This window comes from Poecilia formosa, unplaced genomic scaffold (genome assembly GCF_000485575.1).
Source record: "Poecilia formosa unplaced genomic scaffold, Poecilia_formosa-5.1.2 Scaffold841, whole genome shotgun sequence".
Classification (NCBI taxonomy): Eukaryota; Metazoa; Chordata; class Actinopteri; order Cyprinodontiformes; family Poeciliidae; genus Poecilia; species Poecilia formosa.
This window is the reverse complement of record NW_006800780.1, coordinates 106,677-117,183: the sequence shown is the minus strand read 5'-3', so window position 1 is coordinate 117,183 and position 10,507 is coordinate 106,677. Positions and strand designations below refer to the sequence as shown.

The 10,507-nt window shown below is 46.9% G+C and overlaps 1 protein-coding gene across 1 annotated transcript in view; it reads left to right on the top strand.

Moving 5' to 3' along the window:
- The first annotated feature begins 5,947 nt into the window (after positions 1-5,947).
- Positions 5,948-10,507, top strand: part of LOC103131801 (cadherin-13-like) — a 93,656-nt gene continuing 89,096 nt past the window's right edge. The window contains exon 1 of the mRNA XM_016666919.1: positions 5,948-6,085. Coding sequence (XP_016522405.1) covers positions 5,963-6,085 — 123 coding nt within the window. The 5' untranslated portion in view covers positions 5,948-5,962. The remainder of the gene's footprint in view (positions 6,086-10,507) is intronic.

The window sequence follows — 10,507 nt, the reverse complement described above, 5'->3', positions numbered from 1 at the left end:
GGTCCGCTGACCCGGTCCGCTGACCCGGTCCTCTGACCCGGTCCTCTGACCCGGTCCTCTGACCCGGTCCGCTGACCCGGTCCGCTGACCCAATCCGCTGACCCGGTCCCCTGACCCGGTCCGCTGACCCGGTCCGCTGACCCGGTCCGCTGACCCGGTCCCCTGACCCGGTCCGCTGACCCGGTCCGCTGACCCGGTCCGCTGACCCGGTCCCCTGACCCGGTCCGGATGTTCAGCACCGTTTGGTCTTTATTCTCCCTCCGTCTTTCCTTAAAGCGTTTTTGAGCTTCCTGTCATGTTGCGATGGCGTTCCTTCATCAGGAACAAACCTGCTCTGTTGCTTTAAGACAATTATTGGAGTTTGTGTCTGAAATGTGATTAACTGTGTAAATGTGGTTTGATGCATGGATGTGTTTCAGTGACTCATTAATGGAGCTGGTTCCTAGTTTAAATGTATCCCAGGTGAGCTAACTGGGTGCTGCTGTCACCGCCGGCCAGCTGGCCTTGACGTCGCCCATTTCTCTCCGGGTCTGCAGACGTTGTCACAAATGAGTAATGGCACTTCTCAGTATAGCGGTGTGGGTAAAAATGGCAGAATGGACAAGGACACGACTCTCCTGCTGCAGGAGCTCATAGCTCAGCTGACAGTGACAGAGGTTCCCTGATCTCCGTCTGCAGAAACACACACACACACACACACACACACACACACTGCTGTTTACTCTGCAGGATGGATGTGAAGCCTCCATCCCGCCTCATGCTGGACAGGTTCAGCTTTCCTCTCTCAGCATCCTGAAATGCCCCAACAATCACCTGGAGGACGAGAAGCAGATGCTTCAGTGGTGCAGCAGTAATTTATGAAAAGTACACGTTAAAGATTCATAGCGCCCTTCTCCTCCAGTGTCACCGTACTGTATGAACACTGTTCATCACACAAACGCAGCGCAAAGAGGGAAGCTGGGGAAACGTCTGAATGAGCTGCAGAGCAGCAGGAATGGAGTGGATGGTGGGTTTTCTCCTCCGGCGACACGGTGAGCCGCCGTCATCAGCAGCTTGAAGACTCAGTTCAGTCCTGCTGAGCGCCACTCTGCCACCATCATGATGCTGCAGCACCACCTGCGTCTTATCCACCAGAAGAACAAAGGCATGGAGGCCATGAAGGCACTGCAGCACCGCCTGCAGGCTGCCAGCCTCCAAACCCTTCCAACATCAGCCAGATGTGATGCTGTGATGTTGTGACGCTGAGATGCTGCGCTGCTGCGATGCTGTGATGCTGCGCTGCTGCGACAAAGCGATGCTGTGATGCTGCGACGAAGTGATGCTGCGACGAAGCGATGCTGTGATGCTGTGACGAAGCGATGCTGCGACGAAGTGATGCTGCGATGCTGTGACGAAGCGATGCTGTGACGAAGCAATGCTGTGATGCTGTGATGCTGTGACGAAGCGATGCTGTGATGCTGCGATGCTGCGACGAAGCGATGCTGTGATGCTGCGCTGCTGTGACGAAGNCCTACACACACCTCCACCGCTCCGCCTACACACACCTCCACCTCCACCGCTCCGCCTACACACACCTCCACCGCTCCGCCTACACACACCTCCGCCCCCAGCCTGGCGCCGCCTCTGTGGCCCATCAAACGTCTCTTCAGAGCAGCAGAGAGAATTTCTAAATAATTTGCTGCGTATTTAAAATCTTGTTTCAGTGACTGACGCAGTCAAATCCCACCGACTGAAATCTACAACCTGAGATAATATTTGTGGTCGTCCAGCTGCTCGTTGATCATCTTTGCACTCAGCTGCTCTCGCTGTTCTTTTTTGCAGCTCATTGTCGTGTTTTTGTTGGCTTTGGATTCATATTTGCCAAATCCTGCTTTTTGTTTCCCGTCTCATGCAGAGCGGAAATATTCCAGTGTGGATGTCTTGGCAGAACAAACGGCCTGGTGGTGGAAAACGTTGGGCTGTGATAATTGATAAGTGCCTGCAGTGGAGGTGGAGAGAATCAGGTCGTAATTTGTCAGCGGTAGTTTGGTGTAACACAGGCCCAGAGGGAGATAAGTGACTGATGAATGATTCCTATTATAAGCAAAATTCTGAATTTAATGAGTAATTTATTCCCCCCTTTTTTGGAACCGATCAATATGTGAATTAATGGAAGAACGCGTTTCAATTTAACAAGTGCACGCTCCAAGATACGCACTCTCCTCTCGGTATTGTTTCTTGTTTTGGCAGCACAGCGGTTGTGCAGAGCATTTCTCTGCCTTCAGGGAGGATAAACAGGCACCGTTCAAATGTAGCAGCCGATAAGACCCAAAATAAAAAGCCTGTTTATTGTTCTTTTGTTATGTTTTATATATTTTCCATGTGCTCAGGCTGAAATGTAATATTGCATCTCCCGTAAAAGGCTGATCCTGCAGAGGGAAACAGATTTTCTGTAAGCCGGCTCTCAGCGCTCAGCCAGGCTTTTGGGACGACGACGAAGATGTGACATCCTGCCAACATAACAAACATAAATCATCTTTCCCTCTTCCTGCAGCCATCATATCAAACGCTGCTAAAAAGCAGCACAACAAATACACCTGAAAACGTAACTGAGTAAAAGTTACTTTATTATGAGCAGCATCATAATCAGACTCAATGTGCTGATTCCCTTATAAGCCACCAAGAAAAGGTTCATTTTAGCAGGATTATTTAATCATTTCTAGCATCAAATGAAACCACTTTGACCTCATCCATCTAAAAACGATGATCTGTTTGTTTTCTGTTTGTTGCTGTCGGATAAAATCCTGAACTCTGTTTTCTGCCGTTTGCAAACCGTTTTCCTCGGCTCCGACACAAAGTGATCCTAAAACCGTCTGAAAGCAGCGCAAAGGTCAGCAGCAGAAGTAGGTCATTGCATAAAACTTTTGGAAGAAACCCTAAAATTAGGTGGCGGCTACAGCAGAGAAGCTAAAATTGGATTATGAGGACGATGAGGAAGGTGAAGCTGCTGCTGAGCTCCAGCTGCAGATGACAGCAGCTCTGCAACACAACAAAAGCAGTAAAACCATTAAAAACAGATTCTGTTCAGTTTCTTTACAGCCCAACCAAGTTGACTTAAATATGATGTTTTATAACTTAGAGGACTGAAACAGACGGTGTGAAGAGCAAGGCTGCTTTGCTACAAAGTTATAACAGATGATCAAAACTTTCCTTTGATGTTTTTATGTGTTGAAGTGATAAATGTCTTACTATGAATTTTAGAAAATATCTTCATACTCACAGTTTGTTAAACTTTTTCATTTTCACTTCAATATATTTTAATTTCTGTGGACGGAAATTAAAATATATTGGATGGACGGATTTGCCAGTAAATGTGTTTAGAGTAAAGTGGAGGTTCTTCTTCGAGGCCTTCAGGCCAAACTGTCGGCCATGTTGTAGTTTCTCTGGTTCCCTGACCCGGTCCGCTGACCCGGTCCTCTGACCCGGTCCGCTGACCCGGTCCGCTGACCCGGTCCGCTGACCCGGTCCTCTGACCCGGTCCGCTGACCCGGTCCGCTGACCCGGTCTTCTGACCCGGTCCGCTGACCCGGTCCGCTGACCCGGTCTTCTGACCCGGTCCGCTGACCCGGTCCGCTGNGAAGCGATGCTGTGATGCTGTGACGAAGCGATGCTGCGACGAAGCGATGCTGTGATGCTGTGACGAAGCGATGCTGCGACGAAGCGATGCTGTGACGAAGCGATGCTGCAATGCTGTGACGAAGCGATGCTGTGACGAAGCGATGCTGCGATGCTGTGACGAAGCGATGCTGCGACGAAGCGATGCTGCGATGCTGTGACGAAGCGATGCTGCGACGAAGCGATGCTGTGATGCTGTGATGCTGCGCTGCTGCGCGCTCACATCCGGACCGCACAGTCCCCCTCCGGCTCGTTCATGTGAAATTGTCGGTTTAATCTGCGGTGGTTTTCAGAAGCGTCGTGTTTTACAGCTTCTCGTCTGGCGTCAGCTTTCTGCCTCTGACATTTCAGAGGTCACCCTTGAGTGAGTCCGATAAAAAAAAGGTCATTCCAGCCGGCGCTCCGGGTCTCTGGGCGGTTCTGCTCGGCTTGGGTTTGTGATTGGACTTTCATGATGCTTTCTCTCCTGAATTTGCTGCTGGTCAGTGAGACGAGGAAAAGACTCGCTCCTCTTTCTCACCTCTCTGTTCTGGTGAGAGGAGTGGGAGTCGGGTCAAAGGTCGTCAGCGATTGAACAGCAAACAAATCACTGAGCAGCAGAATAAATAATCCAGAGAAAAATGCCAGAATCACAAAGATCTCTGTCCTCCAGACTGAATTATCTGTTTCTGACATTCTTTGTTTCATTTCGTCTTTATTTGAGAGAGAATCAAACAAAGACAAAATCAAATCTCTTGATTTTTTTCCTTTGCTATAAATGCATCAGCGCATAAAACTCCCATTATTTCAGCCTGAAATGCAGCAGAATGAACTTAAGGGCAGCATCAGCTTAAGGTTCGCCGGGTATGCTAGCATGTAAGCTAGCATATAAATAGAAATATTCCCTTGGATTAAACACTGCCACCTCTGCTAATGTTAGAGCTCAACAATAAACAGAAATCTGCAGCAGGCAGGAAATGCCTTCAGCCTAGAATTTAATCTCAACAGTTTGTTGTTTTTCTGCCTGAATGTTGCTTTACATAGTAAACAGTTTACAATAAAGTCAGACTCAGTATCTGGTCTCAGTCTTCAGTGTTACAGAAAAAGACTGAGGTTTCTGCCATCCAGGTTCTTATGTTGCTATTTTATTAAACAGCCATTTACTGCTGGTCTGAATCTGAATGAAACGCCTTGTGAGCCGTCGGTCCTGGTTTGATGGATGGCAGGTGAGACGTGTTCAGGCTCCTGAGCATCAGCACAGAGTCATGTTGGATGATCAGCTGATCATCTGGGGCTGAGCTGCTGACCAACAATTCATAACTATCCAAGTCATCACAGTCAAACATTACTTGATTCTTCATCGGTGCAGACAGAGAGTCTACGTTGTGTCTGTGATGTTTGAGCAGTAGCTTTGTTAGTACGAGGTTTGCAGAAGTTTCATTTATCTGATTGATTGGTAGAAACTCAGCATGTTGACAGAGTTGATCTGATCGACTCCACAGCCTGAAGACCAAAACATGGTTCTTTACTTTGGACGATATTAATATTAACCACTTGATGCTCTTTGGGTTTGATGTGTGGATCAGTCTCATATGTAGTTAAGAGTTTTTTTTATTTTAACAGAAAACTTCTTATGAAATGACCGGAGTCCTAACTGTTTCCACCTAAGATGCTCTGGAGCCGTTTTAGTGCAAACATCTGAGCCGTAAAACGTCAAACTGGAGAGTCCAGCAGCTCCGTGTCTGCAGCCCGGATTCGGCCGGCCGCTTTTCTCCCTGTCGGCTGTAATTTTCATCAATTTTCATCAATATCCAGGCGGAAGGCTCCCGGCGTGTCCCTGGTTCTGCTGGAGCGGAGGAACATTTCCCCACATTAGACTCTAAAACTACTTCTGTGTTTACAGCAGCAGGAGGCAGGAAAATGAAACAAGATTATGTGTTTTATGTTTTCCAAGATCGAAGCAACATTTCAGAACGACTCCATCTGCTTGAATAATGCAACTGCTTTATTACAAACGTGTCATCTCTCATTGCTTTATTTTAGCCTCTATTTTTGCTTTGCTTTTTTTCTCCGCTGTTGTCATTTTGCACAGCAGCTGAATGCAGGATTAAGTATGAATTTAATTTCAGAGAGCTGCTGATTTCATGTTTACTGTGTGAGTCTGTAGAAGAAGCTGCTTTGCTTTATGAGGACACGTCGTTCATTGATGAACTTCTGGGACGTTAATGTAACTGTGTGTGATTCCAGCTGCCAGTTTGTTCTGGTTTTGGGTGAATTACAGGGGATGTTGTAGCTTCGCCAGGCAGGCTGGTTGGTGGAACTTGATGAGATGTTTCTGTTGCAGGAGGTTCTGGGCCAGAAGCTACGGTACCGGTCGAAGAGAGCGCTCCTCGTCCCGCCGATGATCGTCACTGAGAACCAGAGGGCTCCGTTTCCCAGGCTCATCGGCAAGGTAACAAACTCTGGCTCTCTTCTGCTCTTCGTTTACTGGTAGGATTCAATATTTGCTGTTTACGGCAGTAAAGATGGCCGCCGCAGTAAAGATGTCCGCCATCTCTGGATGGATTGTAAAGTTGCTGAGAGCGACGGCACGGTCAGCAGACGGTCAGCAGACGGTCAGCAGGAAGCTGATGAAGCTAACAGCTAACAGCAGCCTTTAGTGGAGCTGCAGCCTCTGGCCCGGTTCTGACCCGGTTCTGTTTGGATGTCGGGTGGGATGTGATGCGTTCACTGACTCAGACTGCTTTCATCACTTCATGATCATCATTTTCAGCCACAGTCTAGATTTACCGTCTGGATTCTTCTGCTGCTGAGTTTTGACCATGTTTCACTTTAGTGAAGGAGAAATCAGATCAAATCGACGTTCAGACTGCAGACACTTTTAAACTCTCAGATATGATTTAGTCCCACATCTGGAAGAGGAGCAGATCGGGTTGTTTGGGGTGAAAAGGTCAGACATGAGTCTCATTTGCTCTCTGTCACCATTTAAAGGCCTACACTCTTTTTCGACCCACCTATTGTCGTTTTATTCGATATATTTTTGACCTCAAATCAAATTTGTTTGTTTTGGGTGTGAAATTAACAGGGTACCTGTCGGTGTGTCTAATCGGTAAACTGGATGGCATCATGGAGACAGCTTGCTCTTCACTGATTTAGTTTCTAAACATCCCGATCCAGAGGCAGCCGGCGGCTGTACAGCAGGGAGTTTTTACATGAAGGCAAAGCAACAAGCAGGCGATGACAGAACTGGAGCAGGTGGAGACTCGGCTCGCCCCGTTCAGGGCAGAACAGAACCGACCTGAAGCAGCTAGGCCAGCAAATACATGTGTATTATGTCTACAATACACACTCATGTCCTTCTGTTCATGCAAAGACCAGCTGGATCAAGTCACAAACATTACATTTTACCTACTTACATTTTCATAGAAGCAGATTTTAGAGGTTCAGAAAAGTTAGCAAGAGATTCCAGTTTCCTTCCTGGAGCGGGTCAGTCGGTCCGTCAAGTTCACAGGATTTAACTTTATTTCTCAATATGAGCCAAAGAAAAACAAAGTTCATGAAACTGTAATATGTTTCATACAGCAGGAAAGCTTTAAATTAATATAAAATTAAACAAAATTAATATAAAAGGGATTTTACTGACAGGTTGGAGGATAAATTTGTCAAATGTTTAGTTTAAACTCAGCGATCTTAAACTAATGTGAAAGCTGCAGTAAAGCTGTTTGAATATCGTTTGTGAAGCTTTTTGCTGGTCAGTATTTTGTTTTGCTCATATGTAAAATTTGACCTTTTTTCATACAAGTACAAACAAAAGGTGGTTTGTTTCAGTGGAGGCAGATGCAAAGTTTGCATTAGGACATTTTAAACATCATTAATTGGAATTTATCATAACAATAAATCAAAATGGTATCATGATAAGACATTTATCACAATAAATGATATAATAAACAATACGATAAGTGCCCAAAGCTAATCTTTGACTCATAAGAACTGGAAAATGGATCCATTTCTGCAGACGTACAGTTGTGTCGATGCTTCTGATGGGTTGAAGCTCCTGGTTCTGAATCCCAGAACTCGCTCCGATCCCATTCCGAACTCGGCACCGTTGGGTTTGCTTGCTCTCCCGGTGCGTTCTCTCTGGATACTCCAGCTTCCTCCCACGACCCAAACTCATGACGTCAGGTCGGACGGCTGCTGCAGTGACAGAGTCAGCATGGAGGATGAAGCCTGAAGCCGTTCTGGTCACTGACAGACGGTCTGCGGACTCCAACATCTGAAGAAACCCACGCTGCCCCGTCTCCTGACGGATAATTGGACCCTAGGGAGCATGACCCGGCCCGGAGTCTGACTCTGTGGCTCAGACCGATGCGGTTCCGCTCAGTGAGGCGAGCGAATGCCTGCAGATATCAGGTAATGAAGATCGGTGGACTGACTTCATCTGGCATGCATCTTCTCTCTCTTCAGGGGAAGTTTTGGGGAATTCATGCAGATTTGTAGTCTGGCAAACTGGAAGTGGATCCAGAGTCAGGAGACCCTGTGGAATGTAAATCATGTCTGTGGGCCCAGCAGGAGCTGCAGGGCGTTTGCTGCATTTCCTCCCAGGCTGCAGCAGCACACCTTTTACAAGACACTTCATATTCTCCCCCATCACTTATTCCTGCTTCTTAACACTTTGCATTTGCAAATTTGATTATCTTTTCATCCTTTGTTCTTCATCCCTCTCCTCTTCCTCCACACTCAGCCTTGCATGAGGAGACGGGATAATACCGGCTATTTTACCCTGTAGAAAGCTATATGTTTGCCACTTGGCAAAATTGATTTTCCACACCAATAGTTTTCCGTCTTCTCATACAACGTAGCACTTCCATATGGCAGCCGTTCATTTCTCATCCTCTCTCTGGGAGATAAGCAGTTTGAAGGAAGGATGAGCCCAGATTGCAGGAGCTCCGACTTGACATGTGTGGCTGTGTGCATATATAACTCCACTAATGCAGGCGGTGTGTGTGTGTGTGTGTGTGTGTGTGTGTGTGTGTGTGTGTGTGTGTGTGTGTGTGTGTGTGTGTGTGTGTGTGTGTGTGTGTGTGTGTGTGTGTGTGTGTGTGTGTGTGTGCTGGAGGCAGGAAGGTGGGTCGGCTGTCAGTGCAGCTCACTGGGGAAGGGTAAGAACCTTGTTGTTTGTGTCACACCTCCTGCCAGCTGTGGAATTGTTTTGATGCAGAGGTCTGTGCGCGGCCGTCCCTCCGGGCCTGAAAACGCCTCACAGCAGCTCATACAGCAGCTCGACGTGCAACGAGACTGATGTGCTTAAATGTTCCCCACTTCAGCCTCTGCTAATTGGAGAATCTTAGAGTGAAATCAGTCACAGCTCAAGCAGTTGAAATGTTTCTTCCTGGGATGTTTGTGATCCGATGTGGGGTAAAACTGAGCGTACCGCCGCTCCACCCTCAGCGCTGCTGCGTCTCTCAACTGAAGGAAGACGAAAACACACACGAGTCATTTGGGTGAAATAGATGTGCTATAAATAATAACACACCGATTTCACTTGGGAAATTAACAGTTTTAGTTTAGGAGCAGCAAAATCATGAGTGTGAAATATTAGACCAAACTTCCTCCCTCCCTGATGAGGCTAACATAAAGGTAATAAAGCTGTAGAGATGCATGCTGGGTAATCTGGGATCTTTAAATGACTCATTAGGTTGTAAATTGGTTCTTATTGACGTGTTTATCAGCTCAGTGACTGTTTGGATTCTTTAACCTCTTGGACATTCGTCTGGGGAAACAGAACGAAAATGTTTGTGTGTAACAATAATTTATTGTTTTAACTTTTAAATGTTGCAAAGGTTCGATTTTACGGAAACATTTAACTGACAAAACCAGGAAATAAATTCAGCAGCAACATAAGAATGAGGTTTATAGCCTGATACAAACCTCATCAAAGTTAGCTTCAGATCTCGTTATTTTGAGATTTATGTTTGATTGTCGTCTGGAGGAAACTAAGTGAGAAGCAGCAGAATCAGAGGGAAACTGATTCTGCTGCAGACCAGGACGGCTTTTAAAGACGTGTGTGTGTGTGTGTGTGTGTGTGTGTGTGTGTGTGTGTGTGTGTGTGTGTGTGTGTGTGCTTTTAAAGACGTCCTGGTCTGTCGGAGGATCGGATTGAAGCACTGACAGAGAACTCGTCATCACCAGGGATTCATTTCCTGTACGAGTCCACAGGATGGTGAAGCTGATCTTGTTGGCCTGGAACCAGATTCTGCTCTGCTCTGGTTTGGGTCGTTTTCCTAAATGTCCCCATATCCCGATGCTGAGCTGCCATGTTTCAGTGAAAGATCATTATGTCAGTAAATATGCGTTAATATATTTTAAGATTCACTAAATTATGACAATGGAGCAGATATTCTTTGTACCGTGTTGGGTCTTAGGTCCGGCTCGGTCCGGCTCACCCTGACCGGGTCCGGCTCACCCTGACCGGGTCCGGCTCACCTGTCGGACCAGGTGAAGTTCTGTTTTGGAGAGCACTGAGAGCCCGTCTGGTTTGCAGCTAAAGTAGTAATGGGAGGAATCTTCCTGGATGTTACTTGCATCAGCTCAGCCGTCTCTCTGGGATCTGGCTCTCCTGCTGCTGACTGTCGGCTGTTAGACGACTAAACGTCTGATCAGTTTTTTCTGGAACGTTTGAAGCCCCGTTGAGCTCGTCACCGTCTGAGGCGTTCGATATCAGAGCTTCATCCAAGACAGGAGCAACAGAAAGCAGGCAGCCTGCAGGCCTCGTTTAGTCTAATTGATTCTCTTAATTATCTTGGGAAAACTGTCCCACACACTCACACACACAGACACACACAGACACACACACACACACACACACACACACACA